Source organism: Eschrichtius robustus, chromosome 1 (genome assembly GCF_028021215.1).
Source record: "Eschrichtius robustus isolate mEscRob2 chromosome 1, mEscRob2.pri, whole genome shotgun sequence".
NCBI classification, from domain to species: domain Eukaryota; kingdom Metazoa; phylum Chordata; class Mammalia; order Artiodactyla; family Eschrichtiidae; genus Eschrichtius; species Eschrichtius robustus.
This window is the reverse complement of record NC_090824.1, coordinates 182,952,084-182,970,960: the sequence shown is the minus strand read 5'-3', so window position 1 is coordinate 182,970,960 and position 18,877 is coordinate 182,952,084. Positions and strand designations below refer to the sequence as shown.

The 18,877-nt window shown below is 40.1% G+C and overlaps 1 protein-coding gene across 18 annotated transcripts in view; it reads right to left on the bottom strand.

Annotated features, from left to right (window-relative positions):
• PARD3 (par-3 family cell polarity regulator) overlaps positions 1 to 18,877 on the bottom strand; it is a 625,594-nt gene that overhangs the window by 228,733 nt on the left and 377,984 nt on the right. For 10 of the 18 annotated variants that reach the window (XM_068560845.1, XM_068560771.1, XM_068560818.1 and 7 more), the window contains 2 exons: positions 11,307 to 11,466; positions 4,752 to 4,941 (listed from right to left, as the gene is read on the bottom strand). In XM_068560845.1, coding sequence (XP_068416946.1) covers positions 4,752 to 4,941; positions 11,307 to 11,466 — 350 coding nt within the window. The remainder of the gene's footprint in view (positions 1 to 4,751; positions 4,942 to 11,306; positions 11,467 to 18,877) is intronic. The other 8 variants (XM_068560804.1, XM_068560809.1, XM_068560830.1 and 5 more) reach the window with 1 other exon arrangement.

Genomic DNA, 18,877 nt, shown 5'->3' with positions numbered 1-18,877 from the left:
AGAAAGACAGAATCTTTGAGGAAAACTTTCATATATTAATACAAATACTGGCAGCAAATTAGTGACTATATGAATTGCAACTGAATAGAAGTTTTGAAAAGGGTATGTTCTGCAGACCTGTGGTAGACAAGGGGGCGGGGGGGGGAATGAGGGAGGAATGGATTGGGAGTTTGGGATTAGCAGATGCAAACTATTATATACAAAATGGATAAACAACAAGGTCCTACTGTATCGCACAGGGAACTCTATTCAGTACCCTGTGATAAACCATAATGGAAACGAATATGAAAAAGAATGTATATATATATAACTGAATCACTTTGCTGTACAGCAGAAATTAACACAACATTGTAAATCAACTATACTTCAGTAAAATAAATTTTTTTTAAAAAAGGATATGTTCTGGTCATCTTATATATCCTTTATCTTGTGTTTCAGAAAAAAAAAAACAAAACACCTTTATGGCATGTAGTTTTATGAGGATGTAGCTTCTCTGCAACTTAATCAACTGAGAAGAAATCAACTCAACAAATCACGATTAGAACCTATTCTGATGAAGGTGTGGTGCCGGGTACCAAAGTCAAAGTAATAAATAAGAAAAGATCTCTATTCCCTAAGAAAAATACCAAACCAGAAGCACACAGAAGACGCTGTGGATGCGTGGATGGGAGAGTGAATGGCATTCCAGGGAGTCAGGAAAAGCATGACTAAGTCTGGATGGCATTCGATTTGTGTGACACCAACACAGTGGCTCCAGCAGAGACGATGAAGCACAGGGCAGATCAGTGGTAACAGGATACAGTATCAAGTGTTTTCACGATGGAAGTGGCAGGGGAATCGGTCCTGTTTGTAAAATCCCACGAACACTTTCAGAAGCACCACCAGGTGTTGTGAGCCCAGCCTCACAATGAAGTGGTTTTTCTCTATGCTGAGCACACTGAGTAAACAGAGAGCTCTCCTGTATCAGTGTGGAGTCACCTTGCCTGTGTGGCCAGGTAGGAGAACATCCCTCCACAGCTCACTGGACACACTAGAATGTGGCGGCCTCTCCACTACATCAGCTTCCACTCTACAAGCCCTCCTTATGCTTCTGCTGGAAACCAGCTTCTCTAACCCTGTATTGGTCCTATGGGAATGACCATGCATACTGATAAAAGGGTAGTGATCTGGTCTGGATATACAGCAGAAATTTAGCTGCAATTCACTGTGCATGAAATGACAGATGGCATTAGGGAAGTGCTAAACCAAAAACTGCGACAAGGAAGACATCAAGGCAGTGCTTCGCCATCAGGTGATGTGGCCTGAACGCTTTGAGCCCCTGTGTCTTCATTGGCTCCATGAAGAAAAGAGTGGCCTCAACCACTGGCCGGGCCACTGAGAGAATTCAAGGACACAAGGGGAAAGCCCTCAGTAAACTGCAAACCACCATGCAAAATAAGTTATTATTAGCCAACAAAGACTTGCTATCTCAAATTTTCAAAGTTATGAAAATTATGATAACGGAAACAGGGTATTTAAAAACCAACCACCAACCAAAACCTCAAAAAGGAAATGAACGATCCTTCTCCATCTTTTCCACCAAGTACAGAGCAGGGCCCGGGGAGGAGGCAAGGTAGGTGCCTGGGACTCAGAATTCAAGGGAGCTCTGATCTCAGGGTCCTGTGAGTTCAGGGGCGACACCTGAGAGTGAGAAGCTCCTTACGCTTGCTCCCCTGGGCACCTAGCTTGCTCACCCTTGTTCTGGCCCAGGAACTGGGAGCTCAGCCCAAAGCAAAAACGATTTTTTTATGTAAAACACTGTGTTACATCCTAATCAATGTTATTTTGTTTGCACCCTACACTAAATCTTTTCATTTTTAATATATCATGTTTCATCTGTAAAGCCCGGAATAAATTTGACGTTCCAGGAAGAAGCAGGGTCATGTTCACCTTGAAGCTTTAGGTGCCCCTTCTCATACTACTCTGCTTAGACCCTATGTATGTATGTATATACATACGTGTGCATAGCTCCAGCATATATTATGTATATAAGTATAGACTGCTTTTACACAATTCTTTTTTTTTAAAACGGCTCTGATGTCCTGCTAGCCATCTTTTTTTTTTTTTTTTTTTAAATTTATTTTACTTATGGCTGTGTTGGGTCTTCGTTTCTGTGCGAGGGCTTTCTCCAGTTGTGGCAAGCGGGGGCCACTCTTCATCACGGTGCTCGGGCCTCTCGCTATCGCGGCCTCTCTTGTTGCGGAGCACAGGCTCCAGACGCGCAGGCTCAGCAATTGTGGCTCACGGGCCCAGCCGCTCCGCGGCATGTGGGATCTTCCCAGACCAGGGCTCGAACCCGTGTCCCCTGCATTGGCAGGCGGATTCTCAACCACTGCGCCACCAGGGAAGCCCTTACACAATTCTTAAATATATATGTGTGTGTACATTATGCTTATATAGTAGTATCCACATACGACTATGCTTACCATACTATGCTTATAATTTCCAGGGCACATACACCCCAATTCGAAAACACAGTCCTAGAAGTGAAAAATTAAAACCCACATGGTGAGAACTAGGACCCAATTTTGCAACAATAAACACTAAATATTATATTTGAACTAAGAGTAATTCTTTTTGTTTGTTTGTTTATTTTGGCCGCGCCATGCGGCATACGGGATCTTAGTTCCCCGGCCAGGGATCGAACCCGCGCCCCCTGCAGTGGAAGCTCGGAGTCTTAACCACGGGACCGCCGGGGAAGTCCAAGAGTAATTCTTTTAGATACTGAGAGTTGATCTCTCCGACCATCCTGCACACGCTCATCAACCCTTTTCTGTATCGTGTGAATTACACTAAAACCTGAATTCCAAATAGGCATCAAATGTGTGAACAGAGTGAATCTGCAATACATTTTTAGTAAAAATTATTGGTTAAAGGTTTTTCAAAGAAGTACAAATTGTTGTTGCTGAAAGCCACATATTGGCGTATTTTTTAAACTAATTTTATATCCTCTGAAATTATGTTGTCACTAAGATTAGAATTTGCCGTTTTACCTTCTTCACCTTAAAAACGTTGTTATGTTCCCTAAATCAATTCATGGATTGAAAACAAGTATATTCTATCAGTTAAGAAATGCAAAGTTTAGCCATTTGACATATTCAGCCTTCCACAATCGTGCAGCAAAGTGTACACATACACAACTGAAAACGGCAAATGAGTTTTTGAGTGAATAAGCATCTTAAAATAACTAAATATTCTTAAACCATAACATAATTAATTCTTCCCTATCAATATACCCATTAAACTAATTTCAGACGCAAGAAACAATACACTAGGATACTTAGCAAGTTAGTCTGCAGGACTGACAGCTGATTCTTTAAAGAATGTAACCATACCCTGACCCCCCCCCAAAGTTATTAAAATTCCAGTTATTAATCCTGCCTTATTGCCCTTTTGTTTTCATAACATTTTCATCAAGGATTAGGGAGATATTGTCAGGCCGGAAAAGCTTACATTTTCTGCTGTGATTCAGAACAGCTGCCATTCTTGTTTGGATAACCCTTCATTCATATTCTTTTCCAGCCCCTGCACATTCCCCACAGCAAAATCACACAAGTCCTCACTGTTTATGAATCCCCTTAGGGAAATTAATGCCACACTCCAGCCCTGCTCGTTGTTTATTGACTTTCACCAATAAAGCATTTCTTAAGGCCCCAAACATCTATTCCTACGGCTGCCTTCAAAATTCCTCACCACGGTGGAGACTCAAAAGGTTTTTGTCCCTTCGATGAATACTGCAAATATCTAATCCTTACTTTCTCTGTCATTGCTTTCACTTTCAGAAAGAGATATAAACTGCAGCGGTAAATGCTACAGCATCTGATTCAAGTAGGTTTTTACTTTGTATGGTAGTTCCCCCTCTACGTTGAACCAAAAAACTCGTTCAAAGATAAGCTGTTATCACGCGGGCTTGAGTGTAGCTCAATGCCACAACACTGAAATATCATTTTGCTGATGGATTCTTGAAAGGGCAATAAGAAGATTCTGGTATAATGCTTCACATGGTTGCGTTCATTATCACTACAGCCTTCCAAGGTCATCCCTAGGAGGGACTTTCCTTTCGCTTACTGATGTATATAATTACTAGGCACGCAAATGAAGACACACATCCACATTTATTTGCCACACATTGGCTCAATAATATCGAATGCTTTCTTCTATTTTGAGAGATACAGGAGAAAAAATAGCATTAGACTGCCCCTGAAGTCATAAGGTTAGAAGTAAGTACAAAGACTAGTAGAGTTATAGCACTCTAAAAAGAAAATCTGAAAAAGCCTCTTCCCGCTCCCAGAACATAACAACTATTAATTTGGCCAAAGTCATCTAACTGTTACAAACGCTCAGTCACCAAAGGGATTTGCTTAGAATTTATTTATGGAATAGAAAAACAATTCGTCGAATTAACACAGATCTAAAATAAAAGTTTCACTTGTGAAACTTAACAAATGAGTAGGGTTTGGGGGTTAGTGGTAGTTTTCTTGTTCGGCTGAACTCTTAACGATAGCCCTGGAAAGGCTAACACAGTTGGGCAGGTTTATGAGGTTGGGGGGAATCTCTTGTTTGAGGAGTGACAACTACGAGTATTAAATCATTATTATTAAATCAGAACACCGCTATAAAAGACATTGATTCACTGTGCTCGGTGACAGACCATTTAACCCTAAAATCAAGTGTGATTGCAATTAACCGATGTTTCCCAACAGTGCTCTTACCACTCTGCTGACTCACTGATGCCGGCCTTGGCCCACGCGCCAGTGTCCGTCGTCACAAATCCTACATCATCGTGGGAGCTGGAAGATGACTGGTCAGAGAGATGTGGGGGGAGCACCGGCAGCCTGTCATCCTCGATAATGACAGTGTCGTCTTGGGGCATATTCACCGTGGGGGACAGCTGGTATTTACCTGTCCAGTGGAGAAAAACAAAGGGAAATTCTAGACATCCATCTAAGGGTTATGTATATGAATGTTAATACTTTGCTACATTAGAAAAAGTCTAAATTTCCAAAATCTGCTCGACCTGGTGGGACAAAATAGAATTAAGTAAACTTATTTTTCATAAATGAATGTCAAATGGAGACCTCCGGTCTATTCCTTCCTCTGACACAACAGCTATGGCGCTCTGGGTGTGGTATTCAATGTCTCTGGTATTAAGTTTCCTAAGGCCAGAGATGATCTCCAGAATGACTTCTAATGTGAAAATGCCACGTAGATTCGAAGTTCTTATAGTCCTTTGAAAAATTTTATCAGGAAATTTGGAGGGAAGCCCTGCAGACTTACATCAATCATTCACGCATTCACTAGCTGGGCACCTACCACCTGGCAGGTTTGTAAGGAAGACTTAATCTCTGCCTCTCAATGGCTCACACCTCAGACAGGGAGATAGATAAAGTGGTAATTGATTGGTGCTCTGAGTGATGTGCCGGAAGTGCCCTGGCATTCACTAGTGCTGGTAATCGCCTGGGTAGCTGAAGGAAGAGGATGAGGGGAGTCTTAAAAAAAGTCAACATCCGAGATGGGTTTTGAATGATTAATACGATCTCTTCTACTAGAAGAAATCACAACATTGATTTTAGACATCAGCAACATCATTAAATGCATGATGGAGAAAAGTGCACAGTGCACTCAGGTGACACTTCAAAGATGAGTGCATGCAGAACCGGGGCCTTGTGGGGAGATGGCAGGAGTGCTATTAAAGAGAAAAGATTAGGATCTCACTGCCCAGAGGCTTTTCAGGCCAAGACAGGGGCGCTAGTAAATTTTGATTTATTCAATTAGGATATAGTGTTCTCGGTAAGAAAAGACCCAGAACTGTCCACATTGATCAGTTTCTTTCAGGAAAATCTGCTCAGGTTCCGGGATCTGCATGATAGGCGTTTATCTTTCCTGGGATAAAATTGTAATTCAGGGGCCTGAATCCTTAAAGATAAAGCTGGGGTCCAAATGTTGCCATCTTCCTCCCCAAAACACCTATAGTTCTTCTGGCTTCCTCCTCAAATCTTGTGCCATATTTCCTCTGAGCAAGAACTCATGGGCGAAGCTTCGGTTCACATGGATATCTTGTGAAAGGCTGTCCTCAGAGAAACATGCATCACGGTGTGGTGTCGTCCTACTGGCCTGTCTCTCCCAACAGAGCAAGGAGAACGGACAGTTTCCCTGTCACCTTACAGGAGGATGGAAACACTGTCATTTCAAGTCCAATGTCCATAGCTGTTAAGTCAGCTCTCCTGGTTCCTATGCAAATGAAAAGGATTGCTGCACTTTCCCAATCCTACCACCGTTTCAAACAGGGTGCCCTTGTCCTTTACGAGTAATTGCTTTTAAAAATAGCACAATAGCAATGTGAAGACAGTTCATGAACATTTTAACATCTGTCTTAAGATCTAATTTTTAAACATTCACAAGAATGTGTAAACGATCATTTTCGTTTTAACACCATTTTGGAAACTGGGAGATAGCATATATAGACTTGAAGGATTTTTTAAAATATATATTATTCTAGACATTTCAACAAAGGAGCAAACATTAAGTTGATCTTTGCAGGACAACCCACAAAAGCAAACTTGCTAGAAATTTCAAATGCAATCACTACTTAACACCAACTACTCTATTACAGAAATAATATATGTTCACTGAAACCTCTACTCAGCAAATTATCATGAAAAATACTGTTTTGATTTGAAATGCATCCATTTTGACAAACTGTGAAAACTAGCAACTGTTTATAAACGCTCACGATAAAAATGTAAATCAAATTTAATACTTCGTTGCTTCCCTTTCCTGAATTCAAATCACTCCTTTATGCCTACTTGAGTTTTAGGATATTAGTACAGAAAGACAGAAATCTGTTCAATAAAATATCATTCATAAATAAGATTGGACATTCCAGCACTATTACCTAAAGAAACATTTCCTTCTCAAAACATACTTTTTTCCCCCAAAAAGTATACAGAATGACAAATCCAAGTTATCCCTGGTAGCTCACCGCTGACAAGGCACATGTCGCAGCATTAAATGCCACGTCCTCACACAGGCAAAATTTATTGGAAGAAACTATATTGGTGTAATATAGCACATTCATTTCTAAACACAAAAACAAAAACGTTTATGCAATATATTCTGAGAGACAGTCTAGCAAGCAGTATGGAACACAGAATGGTTCTTCACGTGACAGTCCTTTTTTATGTTGTTTTGAGCAGAAATATTGTTCCTTAGGTGATCTAAAAATGTATACCTAAGTAAATGGCAGGAAATGTCCCTATTAACAGTAAGACACGGATTCAGCTTTTTTTCTTTCCCCTATGATTCTGGAGGCTAATATTTCAAAAGACTTGAGAATATATGTTTTCCATCAATTTTCCACTTCTTAACATACTTGCGACGAACAGTGTTCTGGGATGCGTCTCCAAGAATATATTGGGGGTAATGAACTAAGCTATCAAACTACATATTCTACCAAACTCCCCTTTGAATAACTCTCAATTATGTTTGCAGGTACTTGGCATATCCTACATGTGAACCCTTCGAAGGGTGACTTCAGAAACCTTTGATCCGGTTTTTGATGAATAAACTTTCCTTCCCTCAACTAGTTAACCAACAAACTACGATTTAGACTGTAGCCGAGTGAAACAATGAGATGCAGAATGACTGTTTACTAAACATTTATTCATTGGTACATTTACATAGAAGGCAACACTACGTGAAATGAGAAACCTTTTGCCAGAGATATGACTCACAATAAAAACAACCTTAATGTTCCATTGTTCTACGTTGACTTTCTAACAAGATCAAAGTATTCTGAACAGAATTATTTTTTAAACTCACCACAATGTATCAATATAAAAACTACTGAGGTTACATTAAAAAATGGAGACCACAGATTTCAGTCGTGCTTTAAACGGAAAAATTCTTCAGATAAAAAAGTTGGAAAACATTTAAGGTTCCATGCTCCCAAATGTCAGCCTGTGATAATGCCCTACAAAATGAACACGCTGGTGAAATGAGCTACACCTATTACCTCTATGGTTATTAGTAGTACTAGTTAAGACAGTCCAGCAATTTGGAAAATATTTTTAAGGCTTTTAAAAGGAAGAAATCCTATGTAGCCTTGCTACAGATTTCTTTTTGATAAATGTCCAAAATCACTCCTTGAAAATCCATGATAGTGGAAAGCCAGCCAATACAGATGACATTTGGAGAACTCTTGCCTTTGGCTGCGACTCTGGCTGACCCCACCAAAAGCTAAGGAGATCGATCAGTTTCCAGTAACGTGGGACTTGTGACTCAGAAAAATATGCATCGTAATTTTGGTTCAGAAACACAGAAGTCTGGGGCTTCAGACCTGTCACTTAATTTCTCTGGGCCAGAATTCCCCTGAACAGACGTTTAGTAGGTTGGAGTACACGATTTGTAAGGTTGTTTCAAAGATAACTTCTCTGATTTTTAAATCACAGTGGTTGCCACAATGGAAGATTCTGTTAGACTGTCTAAAGCCAGTTGCTTGAAAATGTGGATACTTAAAAATGGATGTCAATAAAGAATGAATGTCACTAACACTTATTGTGTGATCCCAGTATTCCCCAGAGATGGCTATTTTTAGAAAGAGGAAATAGCCAAGAACAAAATAAAACAAAAATCGTCATGGGATCTTGGGACTTAGTTCTTTTATCTGTTAAGTGGGAAAGTGTAGCTGATGACATCTGACATGCTTCCAACTCTAAAATCTCTTCCTTTTTTGGTCTATTTTTTGGAAGCTTCTCTCCTGGGTTAGGTTCCCATAGAAATGAGTCAGAAAGCCTCAAAGCTCCTTTTGGGTCTAGAGTCCCACAGGAAGAATATTCTATGTGAAAATTCACCCTGTCCACATAAAATTAATCACTTCTTAATGTAGTTAGCTGGAATTTCAATACAAAGTTCTATCTGAATCATAGCAGATCATGAAGCAGATACCACCACCTCCACTGGTGTCTACACAGGAGATATCCTAAAGGTATAGAAGACAACTGCTAACCAAACAAGATCTGAAAATTTTCCATGCACCCAGATACTGTGCCCAGCAGTAAATACTGTTGCTATTGGTTTAGGTTAGCTGAAAGTCAATGCTTTAATTTCTTATATTTGGTACCTGGCTTTGGTATCTTGTTGCAAGGTACTATCTTTGCAAGATTTCTAACTTTAAGTGGAAAGTGATGTTACGAACACTGTCTGTTTCTTAGGGCCAATGATGCTGAAATAGGGACTGACAAAGACTGAGGAATTCTCGAGTTTGTAAAACTCAAGATAAATCAAATTAAGCATATACATTTCTCAGAGTAAAACTATATGGGATCCCTAGTTTCCCATACAACATGTAAAAAACTATCTTAAAAAAATATCCAAATCATTCAACATCAATTTGGCCTACCAACGAAGAGTAAGGAGTCTGTCACTGCCCCCCACCCCAGCCCAAAAGGCCACGCACAGTACATCACAAAGCACAGAGCTGGAAGATTACTGCCCCAGCAGAAGCATCTGGAATTTTAAAGTCCATTACACCTCTAGCAGAGGGAAGGGAAAACAATGCCAACTCTAATGCAAACTTAGGAGGACTAACGAGGCCACGGCTAATAAAATCAGAGCAACAGACTGAAGAAAAAGAAGGAATCCTCAACCCATATATACAGCATTTCCAAAGGTCACTAGGTGAATTGGGGGGTTTTTGTTTTTTAGTTTTAGTTTTTCGCCTTCCTCTGAAGCATCAGGGATTGGAGTCAGGACGCAGGTTACAGGAACTGGTGGACCAATGGTCTGATTCAGTATGGCAAGTCCTATGTTCCTATAATAAAGGGGAAATTACAGCGAATCACTTTGTATGCACACAGATCCAGGGAACACACACACTCTCTCGCTCGAGGGGTCTTGAATTTTCATCAAAAAAAAAGTATTTAACGAAGATAAAGTGTCACAGCAAAACCAGGAAAGTAGGGAAAACCCCACCGCAGAGAGGAGAGTGATCATTAATAAGCAAAGGTTAATCTGACAAACTATGTGCAATGCCTGTCACCTGACAGGTGTGCAATATCTTCAGCATCCTTCCCCGACTTGCACTATGTCAAGCAGGCCAAAAGAAAACTGTTGGCAAAATTAAACCAGAGAGCTGGCACGCCTTCATTCTATACGTAACAAACTAAGAAATGAGGAATTTAGCAATTGTTCCAAACAAGAAAGCTAGAAGGATTAGAGGAAGAACAACAGAAAATTCTACCAGTCATGTTCACGTAATTTTCCTATCATGCCCGGTAGAAAGTTCTTTGACGGCAGACTGATTCTCACTCGTCTTTGTATCTACAGCAAAAGTATATACACAATGTCTTGCCAACAGCAGGCTTTCCATAAACATCCACTGATGAAGGAAACAAATTCCTGTTCCAGTGAAGCTTCCTAATGGAGACGTGAATTGTATTAAATCTCCATTAAATGTGCTCAAAATGGAGTTAAATTTAGGTTGTACTTCATATTAGAGGCTTGCAAAACACACCAGCAATAAGTGTTTTATGTCACGTGCTATTTTAATCAAAACAGCTTCTTATGTGTTAAATTTGACAACTCTCACAAGCTAATCCCAAGATGAGCAACTCAGTAAATCAAACCACTCTGGTGGCAAAGCAAGTCTTTATTAACCGGATCTGTTAGCAGAGAGCTGAACGGCTGCAGAGCAAGTGCTAATCACCTCATTCCCCACTGGGGGCCACGCAGACAATATGGTGCTGAATGCAAACAAAGGATGTGAAAAACTAGTTTCAGGATTTTCAAATGAAGGCTTTGAAAAAGTCAAGATGCAATTAAAAAAGGGTAACACCTTATTAAGTACAAACCACAAAATGTGAACATTCCACATACATGCGTATACATATTTTTCCCCTCCCTCCAAACAGTGCTATTGTAAACATGTAACTTTTGAATCCTTCCTGCCATAAGCCACTAAATTTTGATTTAAAAACACAGCTTCACTTATCGTCTCAAACATGCTAAGAATATCTTGATCACTGGAAAACACTTCTGTGTGATCCCCTTCTTTCTTCTCTTTCCCACATGTTACAGGATCCAAAACTCACTTAACAAAATCAATGTATTGACTTCCTCTCGTCACATTAACACTTCCTAAATGATTATAATGAACCTGCCCCTCTTCCCCTTGAAAACATGGGCCTCCTTTACATTAATATTACATTCATAACCTCTCCGTGAACCAGTAAAAGCACAAAAACAAGATGTGATCAACAGGGTTTTACCTGACTCACCCATTATCCTGCTGAGCGCAGCATTTCTTGTGGGTGATTCATCAAGCCCCTCAAGCCCGCTGTAGAGGGAGTGGGAAATCCTTCGTTCTCTATCATCCAACACCGTTTCAATGGGCAGCTCAGGTCCAGAGGGGCTCCCAGGTGACTTCAGCTGCAGAGAGCGGGGGCGGGGGGCGAGGTAAAGTCAGAACTTGAGGCCCATGAACAGCATGGGGGAATCAGACCAACTTGCCCAGGGTCTGCCTCGAACTGGGTACCAAATGAACTAGAACTTTTCACCCTGTACCAAAATAATTTGTGATGACAGCTTTGCCTAATGACCAACTTTCTGTGCCACTTTACACTGTGCCTCCCATGAAGTTCTGTCAGATTTCAACCACTGGAGGAAAAATATGTATATTAAAGGCTTTTTTTTTCCAAACTCACCTTGTTGCTTATTTTTTTTCAGCTTGACAATTAGTATCTGTTGAAGTCAATTTGAGTTATGGTTTAATTCAGAACTCTTTATGAGATGTTGCCCTGCGCTAGACATGCTTCATCATTATCAGAATGGAAGCTGGAATTTAAGTCTCCTTTTTACACTTAGAGTGCATAAATACACCTAACAGCACACCTTGGTGTGTGTGGGGGGGGAGAATGACCACCCACTCTCTAAGACCTAAAGACCACTTGTCAGTTCGGGTGTCTTCAACAATACACTGAGCCTCAGTTTCTTCTGCTGAAATTAGAAACAATCATCCTATTCTCTCATTGTGATCTTAAGTATGAGACAGTAACTGAGAGAAAATAAACTACACAGGATATTGACAATACGGAAGTAAAAACCGAGTATTCTAATAAGGCAGGCAAAGGTAGCTATTTTGCAAAAATATATAGAATCTGCTAGATAAGCAAAGAATATAGGTGGATTCCTATCACCAAGAATTAAAATAGTATGGGGCGTTCTTTAAGACAGCTGTGCCTTATAAAGTCATATACTTCATAAAAATAATATGAGTGAGAACTCTATGCTAGTAAAGCCATGAAACAAGGAGGAACAAAGCACACAAATCCTCCCAGTGTGGGCTCTGAGGTTAACCCCACCAACTAAAATCTTATGATGCTTTGGAGCTGGCCGGCAGCCAGAGACAGGGAAGGCTGGGGGGGGGGGGTGGGGGTGGAGGGGCCGGCGTGGAGGCAGGGGGCACAGCACAGCAAAGTGGAGAGAGGACTGCACATTCCAAACAGAGGAAACCACAACTGTGGTTCACCTGAACAAATTATTATTTCTGTTAGAAGCTATCATCTGTTTAACATAAATGAAATATTTAATGAAGTTCCGAATTGTAGACTTATCTCGCCCAGTTTGATAAGCACTGGGGAGATTTAATGCATTGAAGGGTCAACACAATTACAATTGGAGGCACGTCAAACTGCGGGAGAATAATAAACTTGCAGCGCTAGTGAATTAGACTCAATAAGGTTTAAATTGTGAAATGAGGATTTGTGTTATTCGGTTTTTTGTTTTTTTTTTAAATTGCAGATTACAACTGACAGCTTTACTGAAAAGTAAATTAAACATTCCAGCTCTTGGATGTAAAAAAATACAAGAAAATTTTCTGAAAGAACATTATTCCTAAATTCCAAGGTACTTTGGAGAAGTAAAAACAAACACAACAAATACCCAATACCTTTAAAAGCAGGCATGTGTGAATTTTTTTAATGAGCACATACATTAAAGACCTGCTATACAAGTCTCGACACACAAGACCTGCATCCTACACAATAATTTATTTAATCATAAGACAGACAACACATCCTCGAGTTTGCTTAACAAATACATTTAATTGAAGCATATAACTGCAATTTTCTAGACGATAAAATCTTTATAAAGCACCTTTACGAGAAATCCCTAAATATCACAAGAGGCTATTTTAGAATTTTATAAAGTCAAATAAAAATTCCATTTAAAAAATAGCACATGCAGGCTTTCCAGAGAAAAACAATAAGATGCCTGTTCACTAGGAACCTTGTACTTGAACACTTTCATGGGAAAGCTTCTGTACCTCCCCACCTCCCTAACCATGTCTAATTTGCATCTCAAAAGACAGATTTAAATGAAGACATCAATGGCCAAATACATAAATATTTAACAGAAGACACAATGCCTTTTAATTTCTTTAAAAAAAAAAAAAAACTGATTGGGGTACAGAGTTTTGTTTTAAATCTTTTGATGATTTTTTTTGTTGCAAGCAATTGAGTTTAAGAAAGAGGAATGCATCGCATCATCGGAGTGGGAGCTTAGCCACTCCAAGGAGGGCAGTCCTGGAAGACTGGCCTGGCCTTCCTGCAGTATGGGCTGCTCCCAGGCCCTTCTGATCTCCATATATAAAAACCTTATCAAATTAAGCTTACTTCGAAGACGACGCCAAAATAAAAGAACTGCAATTTTCACTTTGTCGTTTTAACTGCAAAAAATGTTCTTCCATCCAACAGAACTCAGTCCCAAGTAGGGAAAGTTGTGTGGGACGCCCTCAACTCCATCCCTAGGAAGATAGGAAAGCCTTTCCACCCATTAAAGAAAACTAGGTTGCAGCAAGATAACTCATACTGGGGATCAGCATAAAGTGATACAATCTCTTCCCAAAGTAATGTGGAAATGTATGTCACAGGCCAAAAAATATCCTATATTCTGTGACCAGGCCATTTATTTCACTTTGTGGTCACTATCCTCACAAAATAATAAGTTAAGTGAATCATAAAGATTCATGCTGATCAATATTTATCAGAACTTCATTTACAAAGACATAAAAATTGGGAATTACCCCATATCTAAAAACAATGTAAATGTAGTATGCTCTTAAAAAGATATTCAAATGATCATATATTGCTTTTATAATCAGAAAATAATAAGTGCTATTCAATAACAAAGAACTGGATATTGTCCAATGAATATGCTTCATATTATACACTTGGCCTACTCTTCCTGGGAAAAGGTAAAATATTGGTTTCTTTTTAAAAAACTAATACAATATCTGTGGGGCTTAATAAAATCTCAAGTTGTTATAAGTGTGCAATAGTGGGTCAAACCATGTCTTTCACATAAAGCAAATGTATCCCACCATCTCAACTAGAAACGGTGAAAAGCTGGCATAGATATGGCCCTAATCCCCTCCAGCAAACCTAAAACTGGGTCCCAGTTAGTAATTGGCTCGATCTTATTATCCGATATTTCAGTCTTTATAAGCTTATTCTATTCTATCCCCAATTCCTGGCACAGAGCAGGTACTGGGTGAATAATTGGATGAATAAATTCATTTCTGAGTGAATGACTCAGAGTTTCCTTAAATCGGCTTAGAGATCTTATACGTATAGGCCATGTGGAAGCGGGCCTTTAAAGCTAAGGGCACAGCACAAGGCTGAAAGTAAAAGAAAGTTGATCGAGATTACAATCACACACTGCAGAAGGGACTAACATCCAAAGGACAAGTTAACACAGGACAATGAATAGTAAGACAGGGTCTAGTTTTCTTTGGAGAAGAGTGGCCGGAGTTTCAGGGTTCAGTTCCAGGTTCTGCTTCCCTGCAGAACCACAGCTAATGTCCTTCACGTCCCCATGTGGCTGACAGCACGGACCAGAGGGTGAAGTAAGCCTGGACGTGGCAGACCCAGAACGCGATGGCCTGCCTGACGCTCTGAGTCGTGGGTTTACTGCCCACCTCTTCCCAACACAGCCAGAGTATCAACTGCCTGAACCCCACACTCACAGGCAATCAGACCCTCTCATGTGCATAAGAGGGGTGGACACCTTGCTTCTAAATTACTCTGCCACTACCTTGGCCTTGCAGCCATTAAGCACCTCATTTGACTTCTCTGTATTTATTTCTTCATATATAAAACAAAGAGAATCGTAAACGATACCTTAGGCCCCTTCCTATTCTAATGTAGCTTTCTAAGAGAATTAAACGTAGAGACAGAATTCATTTTAAAGTAGTCCTTGGTCAGTTCAGTGAGTTTTGACAAATTGATAAACCCATGTAACGTACACCCCTCTCTGGATAAAGGGCATTGCCATCACCTCATTAAATTCCTTCCTATTATTTCCCACTCAATCCCAACCCGCCCAAAAGCAACCAATGATATTTTCATCCTAGAATAGCTTTTCCAGTTCTAGATTTTCATATAAATTAAATAGTATTAATAATAATATAACACTAATAATAAATCATATAAAAATTAATAACCCCAATTGGTAATCAGTTTGTCCATTGCTATAAAAATTGCTGCTGGGATGATTAATGAGAGTTTATTAAATCAATAGGCCAAACTGAGAGAACTGATACTTCAATGATACTGAGTCTGCTAATCATATATCACTCCACTAATTTAGGTCTATTTTAATTTTTCAGTGACGTTTTATAGAATTACGAGTACAGAGATTACCTGTGTTGTTAAATTTATCCCTAAGTATTTTATGATTTTTGATATTATGGTACATGATAATTGATTTTTATTTTACTGTCAAATTGTCTATTCCTAGTACATACAAATAAAATGGATTTTGTCCATTGGCCTACTGTCCTATGATCTTGCTAAATTCACTTACGTGTTCTAAATTGCCTTGTATATTCCTTAGGCTTTTTTACGTAGAAATCATGTTATCTGGAAATAAAAAGTTTTATTTCTTCTTAAAAACAAAAAAAAAGTAGTCCTTGGTGACTAAACTCCTCAGCATGGGGGCTAAGACAAAACTTACCTGGTCTTATTCTCTATTGGTACCAAGGCAGGCTTTATATGAAATCATGTCTAACAAAGATATAATGAAATGACTGCAAACTAGGTTAAATTGTAGTAATTCCTACCGATACTAATTTCCTTGGAACATTTAGAATTATCATAATTCTCCTACACAGGTGATTTTCAATACCCATTTCCCAAAGTTCTCCTTCAAAGTCCTCAACAAATTTGTCCTTTGCAATGATACCAATGTTTCTGCCTCTTGCTTTATGTATTCTTTCCAATGGAAAAGATGCCAAAAAAGTTCATCCATCCTTCAGGAGCACAAAACAAAGGAAAGCCATTTCTTTTCTCTCTCTTTTTTAAAGAAACAATTACTGCTTACGGAATATTTTTAAATACTTAAGTAAGAGCATTAGAGCTAAGGAAAGTGAAGGAAATCCAGAATCACTGCCAAAATATTAATTCTGTTACCTTGCCTTGTTAGAACTTCAGTGTCTAACAGTAACTAAGTTAATCTTTTTCTTCTAAAAAGGCTCGACTCTCTGGGATTATTTCCCTCATCACTCAGTCCATGGTTAGGTGTCAGCCTTGGGTTGGACCCCAGTGATGGAGAGATGAACAAGGTCCCAGCCATCTCAGAATTTGCAGTTCCCGCCAAAGAAAACCAGAGAGGAACCATGATGGTGTGACAGCTGCTCCCTGAAGGTGAGTACCCAGGGCTACGGAAAGGCTTTGGAGAGAGGATACTAAAATCTAAAGGCTGACTTTGCTAGGACAAGGAGCAGAACTGACTCATGTGGAAAATCCAGAGGTGAAAGGCAGCATCAGACAACTGAGAAATTTCAGGTCGTGTAAGGGACAGGCTGGTGGACACAGGGGCTGGTTTGTGCACATCCTAGTGGCCACGTGATGGAGACTGGCACCCATCCTGGAAAGGAAGGAAAGCTCCCGAAGAGGTTTCGGCCGGGAGTGACACGATCAGTTTGTTTTGTGGGAAGATGTGCCTTACTGCCGTGTAGACAAAACGGGCTGAGAGAGAAATCCTTCAGGGAGCTGCAGCAGAGAGCCCGGTGAGAGGATGGGGTAAGGGCAGGGGGATGGAGAGGAGTGAGGGAGGAGAGAAAGATTCCAGAGGAGGAGGCGACAGAGACAGGAAAGGCATTTGAGAGGTCAGAGCCACCCCAGATTTCCAGCTTCTACAAGTAAAGAAACAGTGGAGCTATCTCAGAGGGAAGGAGGACAAGGTAGATGAAGAACTGAGGGAGGAATGGGTTTTGGTGGAAAAAGCATAGATGCCTGAGAGGCATACCAGTGGAGACATACCAGTGGACATCTCCATGGGTGGCTGGACAGAGGGATCTGGAACTAGAGTCCTGAGCTGAAAACAGGACCACGGGATTCATCATAAGGAAAGTGGTACCTGAAGACCAAGGAACGAAGGTCTCCCAGGGAGCAAGTGCAGAAGAAGACACAGCCCAGAAAACGCCTTGAGAAACACTAAGCAAAAGAGGAACAGGCAGAAGAGAGCAGCCTTAAAGGAGACAGAGGGCCAGAGTGAAGCAGGAGAAAAACGGGGAGAGCTGGCAGGAAAGGATTCAAGAACGAGGCAGTGTTCACAGACTCCTGAGAAGTCAAGTGGAAGAGACTGAGAAACATCTTCTAGAAAATGTCTCAAATGTGCTGTATGGGGACAAAGACCAGGGAAGTGCAAGGGAAGATGATACTTCGTGCCGAGAGTTGCCAATATTGAAGAAAACGTACTAAGATAACAGACAGCACTTCCCACATATAGAAGAGGGCAAGGGAAGACGTGACAAAGCACAAAAGATGTGCTTCTGCAAATTTTCATCTTCTCTAGCTTGAAAATAAGTATGCAAACCCGTGATTTAAAGATGAGTTAGTAAAATATAGTTCTGTGATATTGTCAAAGGCCGGACCACACGGCTGACAGATGGACCCAGGAGGAGAGAACTCAGCACAATATTCTGGCTTGAGGTTCATCCGTGACAAGACACCCTATGCTTATATCAATATTTACGGTAACATAATTTATACGCACCCTCCCAGTAATTCAGGGAGATGTTTTTCCAAGGGTAATATATAAGTACAACAGCAGCAAAGTCATGTCTTAAGACTTATGGGAAGCTGAAATGAGCTCTTCTGTCTTCACAGAATTCTTTCGTTAAACCCTGTCAGTACAAAAGGCTTTTCGCTGGTATTACAAAGAGAGCACAGCACTCGTGATAAGATTTTTTTTGACATAATTGCTTTATAAGCTTACTCTATCCTAAGAAATAGTAATAACCAGCAATGTATGAAAATGACACCGTAAAGAATATTGAATATTAAAGTCTATTACTGCCTACTGCCTCTGTTCCCTTACTTAAATCATTTTCATTCACACAAATTCATATGCAGAAGTGAATGAGACAGAGATATTGCAGTGGGATTCCAATTCCGTGTGTTTTATAGGGCAACAGGGGATCAAATCAGTGCTTTTATCAAAACATTTTCAGGTTGGTACAGGTTTGTTAGGGGAACAAGAGGGAACCGCCTGAGCCAGACAAAAACACGTCTGGATTCAGGATGCTGCCCTTCAGTAAGAGTCTTACATTTTAAGTCCCCCTATGACATTTCAATGTTTCTCTCTAAAGGAAAACTTTGAGAAATTTTAGTTTGTTTTTAAAGAGACTAAGAATATGATCTATTGTCCAGGAGAACGTCCAGAGAGGGAACTCCATCTGTCTTTATTCACCACCGTATCCCCAGGATCTAACTCATTTTCTGAATGTAGTAGATGCTCAATGAACATCTGTCACACGAATACAGTCTTAGGGTATATG